The sequence below is a fragment of the Arvicanthis niloticus genome, chromosome 30 (genome assembly GCF_011762505.2).
Source record: "Arvicanthis niloticus isolate mArvNil1 chromosome 30, mArvNil1.pat.X, whole genome shotgun sequence".
NCBI classification, from domain to species: domain Eukaryota; kingdom Metazoa; phylum Chordata; class Mammalia; order Rodentia; family Muridae; genus Arvicanthis; species Arvicanthis niloticus.
In genome coordinates this window covers 3,675,634-3,693,499 of record NC_133438.1, presented here as the reverse complement: position 1 = coordinate 3,693,499, position 17,866 = coordinate 3,675,634, and the positions used below count along the sequence as shown (strand labels likewise).

Here is a 17,866-nt window from a genome sequence, read left to right as displayed (position 1 = left end):
GTCAATTACTTGGGATCTAGTCCAGGAATAGAAAAAGCTACTATTCCCCAATCACACAGAACCCAGAGGAAGCAGGGCTCCCAGGAACTCTAACCCAGGCAGTATCTTAGGTAAGTAGACAGCAACAGCTGCCCCAAACAGGAAGTAACTGGGACCCACAAGGACCCAGGAAGTCACGAGCACTGGTTCCTTTCAGTCTGGGCCTGAACACTGAGCACATCCCGCGCGGCAGTTCTGCCCCCAATCACACAGAACCCAGAGGAAGCAGGGCTCCCAGGAACTCTAACCCGGGCAGTATCTTAGGTAAGCAGACAGCAATGTTCACCCAAAACAGGGAGTACCGGGACCCATAAGGGCCCAGGAAGTCGCTCCTGGCCCAGAGCACTGGTTCCCTTTGGTCTGGGCCAGAGCACTGAGCAGATCTTGGGCAGCAGCTCTGCCCCCCAATCTTTAAGAACCCAGAGGAAATGGGGCTCCCAGAGCTCTAACCTGGGCAGTATCCTGTCTGCGCTTGAGCATTGAACAGATTTTGAGCCCCAGCACTTACCCCAGTAGTTACACCCACCCCACAAAGTTCTGATACAACCAAGATAATAGGAAAGACAGGCTCCAGTCAGGGACAGGGCAGGTAGCACTAAGGAGATATAGATGGCAATAGGCAAGCACAAGAACATAAGCATCAGTAACCCAGGGTACTTGGCATCATTAGAACCTAGTTCTCCCATACAAGAAAGTTCTGATTTTCCCATATCACTAGGAAAGCAAGATTCAGATTTAAAATCACTTCTAATGATGATGATAGAGGACTTTAAGAAGAACATAAATAACACTCTCAAAGAATGTGAGGAGAACACAAGTAAACAGGTGGAAGCCTTTAAAGTGGAAACACAAAAATCCCTGAAAGAATTACAAGAGAACACGACCAAACAGGTGAAGGAATTGAACAAAACCATCCAGGGCATAAAAATGGAAGTAGAAACAATCAAGAAATCACAAAGGGAGACTACCCTGGAGATAGAAAACCTAGGAAAGAAATCAGGAGTCATAGATGCAAGCATCACCAACAGAATACAAGAGATAGAAGAGAGAATCTCAGGTGCAGAAGATAGCATAGAAAATATCAACACAACTGTCAAAGAAAATGCAAAATGCAAAAAGTTCTTAACAGGAAATATCCAGGAAATCCAGGACACAATGAGGAGACCAAACCTAAGAATAATAGGTATAGATGAGAGTGAAGATTCCCAACTTAAAGGGCCAATAAATATCTTCAACAAAATTATAGAAGAAAACTTCCCTAATCTAAAAAAAGAGATGCCAGTAAACATACAAAAAGCCTATAGAATGCCAAATAGACTAGACCAGAAAAGAAATACCTCCCTTCACATAATAATCAAAACACCAAGTACGAAAAACAAACAAAGAATATTAAATGCAGTAAGGGGAAAAGGCCAAGTAACATATAAAGGCAGACCTATCAGAATTACACTAGACTTCTCACCAGATACTATAAAAGCTAGAAGATGCTGGACAGATGCCATACAGACCCTAAGAAAACACAAATGCCAGCCCAGGATACTATACCCAGCAAACCTCTCAATTACCATAGATGGAGAAACCAAGATATTCCACGACAAAACCAAATTTACACAATATCTTTCTACAAACCCAGCATTACAAAGGATAATAGCAGGAAAATTCCAATACAAGGAGGGAAATTATACCCTAGAAAGAGCAAGAAAGTAATCCTCTTCCAACAAATCCAAAAGAAGATAGTCACACAAAGATAACTTCACCTCTAATAACAAAAATAACAGGAAGCAACAATGACTGTTCCTTAATATCTCTTAACATCAATTGACTCAGTTCCCCAATTAAAAGACATAGGCTAATGGACTGGATACATAAATGGGACCCAGCATTTTGCTGCATACAGGAAACCCACCTCAGTACAAAGACAGACTCTACCTTAGAGTAAAAGGCTGAAAAACAATTTTTCAAGCAAATGGTCCTAAGAAACAAGCTGGAGTAGTCATTCTAAAATCTCCAGCCCGAGAACACAAAGGCGGGGACTCATGACTCCACCTATATAGGTAGTTGAGGGTGGCCTTGCCAGGCATCAGTGGAAGTGGACAGCCTTGGTACCTGAAAGTTTGGATTCCCTAGTGTTGGAGAATTGCATGAGCAGGGAGGCAGGAATGAGAGGATGTTGGGAGCACACCCTCATAGTAATTGGAGGTGGAGAATAGAGTAAGGGGTTAGGCATCAGTGGAAGTGGAGGGCCTAGGTGCCCAAAAGTTTGGATTCCCTGATGTTGGGAAATTTGAGAGCAGGAAGGAGGATGGTGGGAGCACACCCTCATAGAAACTCCCAGAATTATATGGATTAGACATGACAGAGGCAGGCTGCCAGAAGACTAGATTCCAGAATTCAAACAAACAATTCTCTTGATACTAAAATTTGTTTTGAGAATTTTTATATTGCAGAATACATAGCCTTGGTGTATCTTCTCATCAGGCAAGCTGAGCACACCTGCTTGAACCTCTGATGTCCTGGAATTCCAGCTGGATGCAATGAAGACACAGAGTCAGAGGCTTATCAATTTACTCTTCCCCCAACCCCTCTTCTAATATCTCAACACCTATAATCAGCTTGAAGAAATTAATGAAGAGTCGGGGGCCCTATTCCCTGGGCTTGGGGACTAAGGTGGTTAATATTGGGCTGTCTTTCTAGGGAAAAGTAGTGGTTTTGGTGGAACAGGGAGGATTAGCTAGGATTTATTGCCTAGCCATAACCTACTGGTAGAAATATGTATAATTGTTATTAAGATGAAGTTATAATTTCTTAAATGATACAACATTTACTTTGATTTCAAATTTAAGGTTTTCATTGGTACAAGCTTCTTATTAATATAAACGTGAGATTAATATTGTTACTATCATAGGCATTACACCTGTATAACACATTTAGGAATACAAGGCTTAGACCCAGTCCTTCTTTAACATTTAGCTGATTTGAGATGGTCAGCCTGTGAGTTAAGGGACTATAGCAAATTCATGGCTTTGAGTTTATTGTTAGGGTGTTTTCTATATATTTTTTAGAAATAGCTGAGAGGAGTTAACAGACAACAGTCCAGATTGCCTTACATAAATAGGTGGTTTTTCAAAACATCAGAAATCCACAGAATTGATGTTACAAAAATTTCTGTATTAATGTTCATTTTGATTAGAGACCTGTCTGCTCCTGACAGCTTCCTGTCTTGGATTCTAAGAAGAAACTGAGCATCTTTGGAGTTACTCCAGTTGTGGTGAGACAGCCACTAGGCAAGAATTGCCTCTTTCCATCTACAGACAAATTACTGTCCATAAAAGGACACACTTGCAGAATAGTCAACTAATTATATCTGCCTAGACAGAGTAATCAGCCCTTAATAATTCTGCATCACTAGGTCTGTTAGATGATCCTGGGCCAGAAGGCTGAAGATTGGATGCTCCAATGTTCTGTAGTATAGGGACTGTCCAAGTGTTCAGCAGTCTCTATAAATTGGCTATGTTTTAGAAGCTATGCTTTGTGCTTCCCATAATTTCAGTTAACTCAGCCATTCTGGATTTCTGATGTGGTTGAAAACTTAGAGTCTCATAGCCAATCCTGGCTATTTACTTTGAGAGAAAAGATTTGAGAGGATGGTTTTCAGCTGACATTCATTCTAAAGCCAAGAAAAAAAAAAGCCAGGTTCAGAACTAAGTCTTTTATTTAGGAGAGATGAGAGAGGTTCTGCTTAGTCAACAAAATGATGGACTGGGTATTAGGTCTATCTTGTACCTTACTGACATAAATTGATATAGTTATGCTCTAACTGTATTTTGAGAGAAATGTTTTATTTTAACAGGAAGGGTGATATGTAGGAGGAGCTAAGGTGGGAGGAGTATGGAGAGGAAGAGAAGGAGTAAGGAGAGGAGGAGCTAGGTGATGAGAGAGAAAGAGAGAGGGGGGCCAGACATGGAGGCAGATGTTCACATGTCTCTGCCAGTCAAAGATAGTTGATATATCTAGGTTGGGTATTAGGTTACACTTCTGATTGATATTGAGCATTACCAAACTTATAAAGCCTTTGGTTAACATTTAAAAAATGTATAAAAGCAAAAAGGAGAGGGGGTATGGGATAGGGGTTTTCTAGGGAGGGGAAATGGTATGGCATCTGAAACGTAAATAAAATGTCCAATAAAAAATAAATTAAAAAAAGAAAAAGCTACTATCATTAAGTTTATTTCCTACACAGAGTCTCAGGTAGCCCAGAATAGCATTGAACTCACTACATAGCTGACGACAGTCTTCACTATCTGTCCCTCCCATCTCTACCCAACAAGTGCTGGAAATAAGAGAGTGCATCGCCATTCCAGCTGATTCCCAAGGGTTTCTTTTGTTTATTTTTCCCTCAGATTTATTTCATCTTTATTGTGTATGAATGCTGAGGTTACAGTCAGATACTGAGCTCCCTAAAACTGGAGTTATAGATTGCCAGTGGCCAGCCCTGGCATGGTGGGGAAGTCTTCTTTTTCTCTCTTCTTCTTGGTTCTTCTTGAGGCATCGGAGGGGGAAGGCGTGGATAAGATTTGGTCTTATGAGATATCTAGGGTTGCTGTATAATAAAAGTTTACTGATCTACATTACTATGCTACTGTAGCTGACCTGCCTTCTGTGATCCTTAGCACCTCATCCCCAAAACAGCAAAGGATTAAGTAAATAGCCTTTGTACTATCTCAGCAGGAACTGCTGGACTCTAACTTATGCCTGCCAGTCTGAGGTGGCAGGAAGAAAAAACACTTAGAGAAGTTATTATAGAGTTTATTACTAAGTGTAAAAAGTTTCTCATGAAAGATATCTAAGGGGAAAGTGGAGAGGTTCTAAGTGGGGAAAAGGAAAAAAATCTAATAAGGGAAAAGTTCTAAGGGAAAAAATTCTAGGCAGGGGAGAAGGAAAGGAAGGGACAAATCTCTCTTTGTCTTTGTCTTCAGTACTTATGCATCTTTCAGAATACATGATCACATGTTACAAAGTTCATCACAAGTTCACACCAAAAATCAAATCATAAATTGAAATAGAAGTTTACAACAGAGAATGTTTACATGCATATCCACTAGGAGTAATTATCTGGCTAAACATCCATAACCTATCTAGTTACACAGGTTCACTGAAGGTTTAAAACTATAACTAAAAAAATTAGTGAAGTTTTGTATAGATAAACCTGGGCAATATTTTTATCTTCTGTCCTAGAACCTATAATAAATCGTGAGTTCCCTATTTATGACCTTTGGTTAATTGTTTTACAACCTCTTGGAATGTGCTCTGAGTAGGAGAAAGTCTAGTTACTATCTAAGAGCAATGAACTGCTGACACTTGGGAAACTGGCAGAGTTCTCATTGTAGTTTTGACTATCAGAAAGGGACCTAATAGCAGTCCCATTATAAAAGAGCTTAATAATCATTGATATAATTTTAGGAATTCTTATAGGATCATCATTAAGACTTAAGAAGTCATCTATTTGTCTATATATCATCACCACAAGACAGTACATCTTTGTGGATCTGCAGAGATCTGCTCCAAAGGGGTGTGCTATTGCTTAGTGAGTGTTATATATGTTTAATAATAATAGGAAAAGCATATTAATAGCAGGAATATTTCCTAAAATAAGCCCCTTACAGCCTTGCTGAATAAGGGCTCACTTGTCGCATATTATATAATAATTGTATAATAATTATATAATAATCCAAGGCAAGGCATTTCAGGATGATCACCTGCTAATTATTAGCTTGTCCCATTATGGCTCCTGACAATGGATGGTTGTGAGCCACCATGTGGGTGCTGAGAATTGAATCCAAGTCCTCTGTAAGAGAAACAAGTGCTCTTAATCTCTGAGCCATCTCTCCAGCCCCAACCAATTTCAAGTTTTAATAAAACTTATCAGTGGGGCTGGGAATATAACTTGGCAGTAAAAAGCTATTTGCCAGACACTAAATTCAAGGTCCTGTACAAAAAAATAAAAAATAAAATAAAAATCTCACCTGGGAGTCATTCAAGATAACCCTGGTTAGGAAGATTTGCTTGGAGCTGAAAAAGAACTGCAAAGATTAGAATTTCTTTGGAACATGCCATACAATGCAGATGGTTTCCCAAACTAGGGCTCTGTAGTTGTTTCTATGGTGGTTTAAATAGGGTGGGGCCCCCATAGATGTATGTGTTTGAATGCTTGGCCATAGGGAAATGGCACTATTGGGAGGTGTTGCCTTACTAGTGTGGGTGTGACCTTGTTAGAGGGAGTGTGTCACTGTGGAGGCAAGGCTTTGAGTTCATATATATGTTCAAGCATGTAGCCTATGCTGGCATGGGGTTTATGGTATTTCTCTGGCATCACTCTCCTGAATGCTGGGATTACAAGCAACCTCATAGGGTTAACAATTACCAAACATATACACCCAGGCTTAGCTCCATTCCTAGTGTTCAGACACAGGCTAAATTGCCTACATGACACAGTTACTTTTCTATGTTAGAAACGTATCAGACTGACCCTGAGGCCTCTACACCCCTTATCCTTGCAGGCTTCACAGGTCAGGAGTCCGTGCCACACAAGACCTAGGTCAGTAAGGGTGATGGAACAAATATGTTGAGATGAGGCTTCCAGCATCCTCCTCATGAAGAATATTAAGCAACATTTTCTGTTGTCAGCTTAGAAGATGATCTTCGTAGGAAGTATCTGAAAGGGACACATCGTGAGGTCAGCTGAGTGCTAGGATCCACACTGTTGCACTAACCCTAAGATGAATGAGCAAACCCCTCTGCCTCCCAATCTTTATTTCACTGGATGAAGAATGGCAGTGTTACTCCTATTCGTGGGCCCTTCCCCACAAACTCCATCTTCTAGATGTCCCCGCATTTGAGAGAAACTGGGACTTTTAGCGTCGTAAACACTGGGCGAGACTCATCCGACACAGTGAGAAAACCTATGAAAGCCACATTACGCAGACGATGCTGCGCGGTGTTCACTTCCGGGTCACTGCCGGGCACACCATTGCCTCAGCACTTTGGTTCCCAAGGGACTTGGGAGCTAAGGGTCATTTTGCAGGTTTGTAGCGGGGATTTGAAAAGGACCGGAAGATAAAATTCTCTCCGGAAGTCCATACGAACCTGTGTGGCGTGTTCCTCCGGCGGGGCCGCGACCTCTAAGCCCTCATCCTTCAGCTTCCAGCAGCCAAAGGCATCTTTGCCATCTCCCTGGGAGATACCGCGGTCTCCAGGCAGCCAGTTTCCGTGTCACCAAGCCAAGTCTGGACAGGGGTGGGGAGGTTGAGCTGAGGTCTGCAAGGCGCTCCATCCACCCCACTCCGCCCCCGAAAAGTCCGACTATGGCGGCCGGGAAGGACCACGTCCAGGTGAGTGGACTGTGAGCTTTGAGCTTGTAAATCCCTGTTTGTCCAAGGGTCCAGGGAGCCGAGACAGCCCCCTGGATTGAGCTCTACCGTTGTCATCTTGGGGAGCACAGTGGGGCCACCAAATTTGTCAGTGGTCCTAGATGCTTCCCAAAGATGCGCAGTTTGAACTGTAGTTTCTGGAAAGATGCTGCACCTGACAGCAGATTGATTAGAACGCTAATGACTGTGGAGGGATTGGGACGTTGCAGGTCAAGAAGCTGGTTACTAATTATCTTGGGCTATTTTTAGACCCCTTACAACTAACTTGTCCATCACAGTGTCTAACCTAACGCCATTGTGAAACATGGACGAAACATTTTGGACGTGTCAACGTAGCCGCCCACTAGCTTCCACCAACCTGAAAGCTAAAAGAATATCTTCAGATAGCATCTGAGGCCTGTAGCAGAGGTTTCTCCACTGGCCTCTAAGCTGTCTGCCCGATGCATTCGTGAGCTGTCGCTAGCGAGGTAGACACACTTAGTATAACAAAAGTTATATTTCATTATAATAAAGGTTATCACACAAGTTTCACACTCTAGATTCCTAACAATGGTCCTAAGCCTGTCTCCCCAAGGCTGCTCACTTGCACAACAAAAGTCTCTGCTGATTCAAGGATCAGGATACTGGGGGAGACTGTTCAGCCACATGGCAGATCAAGGTGGTATATCTCCAGATGTTCAGAGCAGAAGAGCACAGTGGGCACCATGGGGTTCTAGGACTGTGTCTGGCCATCTTGAGTGAGTGATGTCACTGGGTTCTGGTTATGAGGTGCAGTTTTGGCTGTAGTGGGGTTCCTGACTCAACTATTTTTACATACCTAAAAGGCATTTTTTAAAAACTATGCTCATTACATGAGTGTATTTGAAAAGTATCTTGATGTTTGTCCTTCTTTGTTCTGTAGCTTAAAACTTTTGGAACATGGCGTTTGGGCTGACGTAAATCTGAGTTCCAGGGTCATGGTCCTGCTTTGAGCTAAGAGCTGTGTTTTTGGATTGTCACGGTAAGTTGTTGGGAGGGTAAAAGATGCTTCCTCCCAGGAAGCCCATCACACTAATAACTCCTACTCTGCTTGCAAGGATCTAACCAGACTGACCAGGCCTCAGGGAAGGCTAAGGCATTCCAGGCAGAAAAAAAATACTTGGAAGACTATAAGGCCTTTTAAGGAGGCCCATATGAAGTTAATGTAGCATTCTCCAGATATTTTCAGCCTCCAATCACCTATAGCCAGTGAAGGGACCCGATTCTGAGAGCCACAGCCGGTGTTATTTATTCTTGGCCATCTGTGGTCCTTGTTTTGTTTGTTTTTTAAAGATTTATTTATTATGTCGACACTGTTCTGCCTGCTATTACACCTGCAGGCCACAAGAGGGAGTTATCTGGTTTTGTTTTTTTTTTTTTTTTTTTGAAGTATCATAGCATCAGAGACAAGGGCTGTCAGAATCCAGCAGGGAAAAAGGTAAAGGTGAATGTCTCATTGTGGAATTTCCCTGGGAGTCTCGAAGGCATGCCTAAGAGAGGTCTGGGCCACTTGCGAAGCTGGTCAGGACCTTGTCTCAAGTAGTTTCTAGTAACTTTCTTGTTGTTCTTGTATTCAGACAAGTTTTTACTCTGTGGCCCAGGCTGCCTTCAAATTCCAAATTCTGTAATTCAAATCCCCGAATGCTGGGTTTAAGTGTAAGCCAGCACAAGGAACTCAAACACATTTCTTGTGAAGCCAGCTATAAACTTTGTCTAGCCGCGTCAGAAAGGTATTTTTTTAAGAGGTGATTAAGTAGATTTGGCAACAAAAAAGAGTGGAAAGGCTACACAAATTCACTATTTTTTTTTAATATTTATTTATTTCATGTATGTGAGTACACTGTAGTTGTCTTCAGACACACTAGAAGAAGGCATTGGACCCATTGCAGATGGTTGTGAGCCACCATGTGGTTGCTGGGAATTGAACTCAGGACCTTTGGAAGATCAGCCAGTGCCCTTGACCACTGAGCCATCTCTCTAGCCCACTAATGTTTTTAAGAAATAGAAATAAAAATCTTTTTTTTGTTGTTGCTGAGGTTTTTGTTTTTGCTTTTTCTTTGTTTGTTTGTTTGTTTGTTTGTTTTTGAGACACCGAGCACCCCTCCTGCCGACCTCAGCGAATGATATTTACCTTGCTTGAGATCTTAGGCTTTCAGTGTCCTCCTTCTGGTTCTACCCCCACCATCCTATGGGGCAAGCAGCCTGAGAGAAGCTGTAGCTTCTTCCGCAAGCCTATTGGGCAAGGCTATGACTTCAGAAAGATAACCAATGGTTACCTGCTGGGATCTACTAGTCTCTGCCAAGCGCGATCTGGAAACAGCTTGAGTGCAGCTGTGCTCTTTAGTGCATGGGCTACAGGTGTCCTGGGGTGGGTGGGACATTCTGGGCTGTTGGGGAAGCCGCAGTCCGAGCGAGCGTTTCCCCGCCTACCCTTTTCCAGGATCTAAGCAGCTAGCAGGACTTCAGCTTGCCCTCCCGCACCTCTTTAGAGTTTAGGGAAGAGGGTCACCGCCGGTCGGGCTGGGCTTCATACAAGTAAGTTATGGGAACCGGGACCTACCCCAAGGTGGTGGCCCATATGTGATAACCCTGCAAGCAGGAGGAAGAGTCAGCAGGATGGGGACAGTTAGAGGCCACTGTGGTCCGAAGTCGGGAGGGGGTGTGGTGGTGGTGGCGGTGCATGGGCAGTGAAGGGCAGCCTTCTCTCTCTGCCCCATCCTCCTCCTTCCCTCCCTTCTCTCTCTCTCTCTCTCTCTCTCTCTCTCTCTCTCTCTCTCTCTCTCTCTCTCCCTCCCTACCTCCCTCCCTCCTTCCCTCCTTCCTTTTCTCCCTCTCTTCCATACTCCCTCTCCCCTTTCTCTTCACCCCTCCCCCTCCTTTTCTTGGGCTCTCTCTCCCTCTCTCCCACACTCCCTCTCCCCTCTCTCTCTCCTTTTCTTGGGCTCTCTCTATTTCTCCCTCTCCCGCAGTCCTTCTTTTTCTCCTGCTTTTTTCCTTTCCATGTCCTCCCCTACAACTTCCTTGACTCCCTTTCTCCCCCCCCCCCCCCCCCCCCCCCCGATAGAGCCGGTCTCTTGTGGACTCAGTGGGCCTCAAAGTTGCTATGGAGTGGAGGATGACTTTGAACTCCTGCCTCCTGTGTCTACCTCCCACAGACTGGGGTTGCTATTTAGTACCACCATGACCATTTTCTCTCTCTCTTTCCTTAGCCACTGTCCAGATGGAGCCCAGCACCTCAACCAGGTGAGTGTGTTGCCAGGGTTTCTTGAAGAAAGAAAATGGGACTCAGGTGAAGAGCAAACTGGGCGGCAATAGGAATGTTGGCTAATGGATTCAGAATGCTATTTTCCGTATGGAATATCACTGCTGGGGTTCTGAGCTCAGTGAATGAGGAAGGGGAACAGTTGGGGACCCCTGACTCTTCCTAGTCTCTGAGATGAGGTAGGTCATCTCTTCCGTTCTGTTTAGGAAGCATTTCACCATCAATGACTTTGAAATCGGGCGTCCTCTGGGCAGGGGGAACTTTGGGCGTGTGTACCTGGCTCGGCTCAAGGAAAATCATTTCATCGTGGCCCTGAAGGTCCTCTTCAAGTCTCAGATAGAGAAGGAGGGATTGGAGCACCAACTTCGAAGGGAAGTGGAGATCCAGATGCACCTACAGTAAGCGTGCTCTGTGGTCTGTGTGGAACTCAGAGCTGGTGTTTTCCAGACCCTGCTTCCCTCTTACTGCCCTGATCTCTGAACTCAGTTTCTTCACGGCTCCCAAATAAGCATTTTGTTTTCACCTTGAAGACTTTTCTCTGTAGCTCATTCCAGTTAGACAGTGGAACAATTCTCTCCTGATGTTGGGCACACCAGTTTCAAGTGCATACACATGTGCAGGTCAGAGGTCACCCTCCAGTGTTGCTCCTCAGCTCATCTTTGTTTTGTTTTGTTTTTTTTTTAAATGTCATTCCTTTGTCCTGAGCACCTGGGAAACAGAGGCATGTAGGTCACTGGGTTTAAGGCCAGTCTGATGGTACCTAGTGAGTTCAGGCCAACCAGGGCTACACAGTGAAACTCTGCCTCTTTGGTTATTTGGAGACAGGGTTTCTCTGTATAGCCCTGGCTGTCCAGGAATTTGCTCTGTAGATCTGGCGTGCTGCTCCTGAACTCTCAGATTTGTCTGCATTTGCCCTTGGAAGGCTGAGATTGGAGTCTTGCACTACGCAGCATTCTTGTTTTTTAAGTTATGGGGTGTGGTGGCACATGGGCTACAGGTGAGTCACAGTGGAGGACAACTTTCAGGAATTAGTTCTTCCCTTCCACATACAGATTCTGGGAGTGGAATTCGGGTTGGCACGCTTGGCAATAAATTCATCTGCTTGCTGTGCTATCTTGCCTGCCTTGACCCTTCCCTCCTTCCTCCTTCAGACACCCGAATATCCTTCGCCTGTACAACTACTTCCACGATGACAGTCGGGTTTACTTAATTCTGGAGTATGCTCCAAGGGGTGAGCTCTATAAGGAGCTTCAGAGAAAACAGAAGTTGGACCAGCAGCAAACAGCCACGGTGAGGGCAGTTCTGGGACCAGGGATTTAGCATGCAATGATAACAGTTACTGGTTGCAGTTGCCAATATCCCCTTCCCAACTCTTCCTAATTTATTCTTTTGTGTAGTAGTGTGTGGTGCGGGTCAGGGGAGCATACAGGCCATAGTGTGCACATATAGAAGTCATGAGACAACTTGGGGAGGAGTCTGTTTTCTCCTTTCATCTTTATGTGGCTTACAGGGATGAAACTCAGGTCACGGGGCTTACACAGTAAGCTCTCTGTGCAAGAGACAGCTTGCTGGCCTTTATCTTTTTTGATCTGAGTTGGAGGAGATCTTGCTAGATAGCTCAGGCTAGCCCAGACTCTCCAGGATGATCTGAAATGTGTGAAATCCTGGAGCCTCATAAGTGCTAAGATTGCAGATATGCCACCGTGCCTGGCTCGAGGTGCTGTATTTTTCTTCCTGAGTCACTATTTTCTAAATAGTTCAGAATTACTTGGAACTCATGTATAGTCCAGGTTGACCTTCAAATTGCAGCCTCCTAAATCCTAGGATGACAGGCATGTGCCACCACCTAGCTTTGGGTTGTTTGTTTCCATGAGGGTTTTTTGTTTATTTGTTTGTTTTGGTTTTTGTTTTTAGGTGTTCTTAGATGCAACTTGTTGGTCTAGTTCTTGTCTAGTGTGTTTATGGCCTTGGGTTGATCACCAGTGTAGCCCCAGAATATTAGTATAGGTTCATTTTTTGTTTTTGTTTGTTTTGTTTTGTTTTGTTTTAAGACAGGGTTTCACTTCTTGTCTGACCCGGAACAATATTTGTAGACCAGGCTGGCCTCAAATTCAGAGAGATTCTCTTGCCTCTGCTTCCTGAGTGCTGGCTACCACACCGTACCATACCTGGAATCTATCATATCAAGCATCAGAGTCTAACTGGGGCTGGAAAGACAGCTCACTGGGTAAGTATGAGTACACCAGCATCATGGGACCCATATCGTCAAAGGAAAGAAGAAACCCAGAAGGTTGTCCTTGGACCTATGTGTGCACTTATTCACATATATAGGCACAGAAAACCAATAAATAAATGCAATAAAAGTGGTATATAAAAAGTCCAACTCTGTTAGATAGAAAATGAAACCATAAACATATATTGGAAAGCTAACTGGCCATATGTTGCTGGCCTATAACTCCAGCACTCTGGAGGCTGAGGCAGAAGGCTCGGGAGTTCAAGGTCAGCTTGGTCTACATATCAAATTTTAGGCCATAGGGTTACATAATGAAACCTTATCTCATAAAAGGGGGGGGGGAGGGAAAGGTGCCTAGAAATTGTAGGGCACTTTAAGGAAAGCCCTAGCAGCCATTATCCCAGCAGCAGCAGCAGCAGTTGGCATCGCTGGACATCAAAAATCTCTGACTTCTATAGCCTTCTCTCTGATCCTTCTGGGGAATGTTCTGATTGGCTCAGCACAGCTTCTGTGTCTGGCTACTTGTTCTGCTAAGTCTATGGGGAGGACCTGGCCAGTGTAGTGTCTATTCCAAATTATAACCATGGTGCTATTTAAAGATTTGGGGGAATCAGGAGGGTATGGAGGTGCATGCATTTAATCCTGCACTGGAGGAGTCAGAGGTAGGCAGATCTCATGAGTTTAAGGTTGACCTGGGCTAGACAGTGAGACCGTGTTTTCAAAAGAACAAAGAGCCAGGTGGTGGTGACTCAGGCCTTTACTCCCAGCACTCAGGAGGATCTCTATAAGTTCAAGGCCTGCTGGTCTATAGAGAGAGTTCCAGGATAGTCAGAGCGACACTGAGAAACCGTGACTCAAACCAAGGAAAACAAAGTGGACGGACAATAAGGTGCCACACTAAAGATTGTGTGCCTTGCTTGCTTCGCATATGCCTGTGTATACACACAAAGAAATAACAGAATTATAGTTGAAAAAATGAGATTCCATGGCAATCATGAAATTCCTAATAAAAGTTCTACCTCACAGGGAAACTGTGAGCGCCTTCCTTACACCAGATTGCTTTTGTTCACACAGATAATAGACCAGTTGTCAGATGCCCTGATCTACTGCCATGGGAACAAGGTGATTCACAGGGACATCAAGCCAGAGAATCTTCTGCTGGGCCTTGGGGGAGAGGTGAAGATCGCAGACTTCGGGTGGTCTGTGCATACCCCCTCTCTCAGGTAGGCTGGATGGGATGGGGGTAGGACCCTCACACTAGTGAGGCCTTTCCCAAGTGAATTCATCTCACATGTAAGACCCAGATACAAAATGGGTCTTAAGATGAACAAGCACCTTTTCCAAACAGACACTTTTAAAATGCACTTGAGGACTGGAAGTTGGGTGGGTGGGTGATGAACTCAGTAGATGAGAGCAATTCCTTCCTAAGCAGGGAAACCTGACTTTAGCTGGAAAGAACCTGGAAAAATCTGGCCATGGCTATGGATTCCTTGAAGCCCTGCCTTAGGATGGAGACAGGCGGATCCTAGAAGCTGGGCAGCCAGACTGGCAGAAACGACTGGGTTACGTTCAGTGAGAGACCTTGCCTTAAAGGAATACAGTGGAGAGAGAGAGCTTCATAAAGACACCGAGTGTTCTTCTAAGATTCCATGTAAAATTAGCAAGCATCCCAGGAAGGAACCTCTCCATGTCGATGAGTTACATTTTCTTGGTTCCTCTTGAGACACACATCATCATTATGTACATAAGTCTTCCTCACTCGTTGATTCTGCAGACCACCAGGCTGGCTTTAAACTTACAGCAATCCTGTGGTGACATGCTACAGGTGATACGCTACACCTGGCTGAATAATTTTAAAACATGGGATTAGTCTATCTTCCCTTACAGTATTTACTTTCTCTGAGTTAGTTTAGTTTTTTTTTAATTTTTATCATATGTGTGTGTGTGTGTGTATGGATGTAAAGTATATGGATATATATTTTATCATATATATGTGTATGTGTGTATATATATGGATGTAAAGTATATGGATATATATTTTATCATATATATGTGTATATATGTGTGTGTATGTATGTGTATATATATGGATGTAAAATATATGGATATGTACACATACACGCACACACACACACACACACACACACACACACACACACATATATATATATATATGTTTTGCCTGCATGTAGGACTTGTGCACCATTTTTCAAGCCTTGTTCTCTTGGGAGCCAGAAGAGGGCATCAGAACCTCTACAAGTGAAGTTATAGATGGTTATAAGCAGCCACATGGATGCTGCGAAATCCATCCAGGGCCTGTTAGAAGAGCAGCTGTCGTGTTTTATAAAAAGATAAGGAGAGAAGGAACATGTTTGGTGGATGTGCTGTCAGGTGTGGGGGAAGGAGGTGCCTCTGTGGGCCCATGCAGAGGCATCCCTTTCCCCGAAGGGACAAACCATAAGAAGATATAGAATAGAGTTTATTCAGGGCATGGGGGGGGGGAGATGAGGGAAGAGAGAGAGAGAGAGAGAGAGAGAGAGAGAGAGAGAGAGAGAGAGAGAGAAACAGAGGGAGGGGGAGGGGCAGGAAGGGGGTAAGCAGCCTCTTTTATAGTGAGTCAGGCATACCTGGCTGTTGCTAGGTAACTGTGGAGGGAGCCTAGACTAAATGCCAACAGCAGCCGGTGCTCTTAACTACTGAGTCATCTCTCCAGCCCTGCCTTGTCTGACTGGCTCTCATGTCATAGCATAGCCCTGCTTGGCCTGGGGTTCATTCTAGCCGCAAACATATAACACTCTTTCTTTTGCAACCCTCCCAAATGCCAGAATTAAGACATGTGAGCTCCTACTATATCCATCTGCTTTTCCTGAATATTAAAATCTGTGTTTATTCTCATGTGTGAGTGCAGGCACATGTTCTCTTTCTTTCTCTCTCTCTCTCTCTCCCTCTCTCCGTGTGTGTGTGTGTGTGTGTGTGTGTGTGTATGTGTGTATTTGAGACAGGGTCTTTTATTTGCTGCTTCGTAGTTGGCTAGCTGGTCTAAAGGGTATCTGTGATTCTTCTCTGCCTCCCATCTCACTGTAGGAGTTCTAGAGCTATGAACATATAGGCTTTGTGTGGGTTCTGGGGATAGAACTCAGGTCCTCAGGGATTCCCTCTGACTGACTCACCATCTATACTCCCTCTGATGCTTAATCTGTATTAACAGTTGGTGTTTGTTAATAGTCCTCCCCGCTCAAGGCATGCCCAGGAGGGGACTCTTCAGGATGACTCCCATTTCCTTGGAAGCTGAACAAAGTGGATTTCCCCTTCTTCTGAGCCCATGCACAGCGCTCTCTTCTGTGTCCTGCTCTAGGAGAAAGACGATGTGTGGGACTCTGGACTACTTGCCCCCAGAAATAATAGAGGGGAGAACGTACAATGAGATGGTTGATCTGTGGTGCGTTGGGGTGCTCTGCTATGAGCTGCTGGTGGGAACACCACCCTTCGAGAGCAGCACCTCCAGTGAGACATACAGACGCATCTGCCAGGTACAGCGGACACACACATACACACACACACACACGGGACATTCACCAGGAAGCCAGGCAGGGATGGCTCCTGGGTGGGCCTTTGGGGACTGAAGTGTGTACAAAAGATTATCTGCTAATAGCCAAAAGGGTGCCTTGAAGAGACTTACAGAACAGGGAGAAGACTACCCAAAGAGAATAACTTGATTCTGTTCTTCTTCCCCTGGCTCATTAGGTGGATTTTAAGTTTCCTTCATCAATGCCTGCAGGGGCCCAGGACTTGATCTCCAAGCTTCTTAGATACCATCCCTCAGAGCGGCTGAGCCTGGCCCAGGTCCTGAAGCACCCCTGGGTCAGGGAACACTCTCAGGGGATACTGCCTCCCTGTGTTCAGATGGCTTCCTGAGCCCTGTCTGTCTCTATTCCTGTGTGTTTCTTCAGGGAGCTCTCCAGGTTCTGTTTGTTACTGTATGTGGTTTCCTTGATTTCTCTTTTATGAAGTGATGATAATTAAAACTGATTTAGCGTCAGTCTTCTTGCTTGAGTGAGTTAGTGAGTGGATTGGATCGAAACTTTTGTCCTACGTGAGTGACGTGGTAGAGGCCAGGGGCCCACATCAGGTGGCTTCCTCTATTGTTCTCTATCTCATGTTTCTGAGAGGATGGGTTTCTGAACTGAACATGAAACTTACCAAGTTGGCTCGACTGGCTGGTACTGACGCACAGTGATCCTCCTATGTCCAGCTCCTCAGTGCTAAGATCACAGGTGCCCTTCAGTGTGCCCAGCTTGTCCCAGGGTGTCGGGGAACAAACACGGTCTCCATGCTTCTGCACATGGACAGAGGCACACCCATGTTCACACACACATAAAATAACCAATAAATAAAAGGAGGTGTATAAGGAAAGATGACATATGTGTAGAACTGAGGGATCCTCTGTAGAGCGCTCAGTTTATCATCTTTACATCTGCCCTGATTTTTGGCAAAGGTTTGACACACAAACACTCTCTCTCTCTCTCTCTCTTTCTCTCTCTCTCTCTCTCTCTCTCTCTCTCTCTCTCTCTCTCTCTCTCTCTCTCTCTGCCCTGGCCCTCGGGGAATTCGATGAGCACCTAGGGGGAGGGAGGGAACAAATGAAAGGACAAGAGACACAAAGGAGAAGCACAAGTCTGAGTGTCTGATCAAGTGCTCAAACTTTATTGTTCAGGCCGGGAAGGTCATCTAACAGTCAGGGTCCAGGGCCATCCCGTAATTGCAAAGTTCTCCACGCCCACAAGCATTCCTTAGCCCAAACCATTTATCTAAATATTCTGTCACAAGCCGGGCGGTGGTGGTGCACACCTTTAATCCCAGCACTTGAGAGGCAGAGGCAGGTGGATT

The 17,866-nt window shown here is 44.6% G+C and overlaps 1 protein-coding gene across 2 annotated transcripts; it reads left to right on the top strand.

The window, feature by feature from the left end:
- The first annotated feature begins 7,087 nt into the window (after nt 1–7,087).
- Aurkc (aurora kinase C) lies at nt 7,088–17,502 on the top strand. Of its 2 annotated transcripts, XM_076927558.1 has the most exons (8): nt 7,088–7,427; nt 8,368–8,466; nt 10,694–10,727; nt 10,953–11,144; nt 11,898–12,036; nt 14,054–14,202; nt 16,335–16,509; nt 16,724–17,502. In XM_076927558.1, exons 3-8 carry the CDS (start codon nt 10,705–10,707, stop codon nt 16,892–16,894), a joined length of 849 nt encoding a protein of 282 aa, XP_076783673.1. In that variant the 5' UTR covers nt 7,088–7,427; nt 8,368–8,466; nt 10,694–10,704; the 3' UTR covers nt 16,895–17,502. The 2 variants fall into 2 exon arrangements, with proteins under 2 accessions (XP_076783673.1, XP_076783674.1); XM_076927559.1 differs by lacking the exon at nt 10,953–11,144.
- The last annotated feature ends 364 nt before the right edge of the window (nt 17,503–17,866 follow it).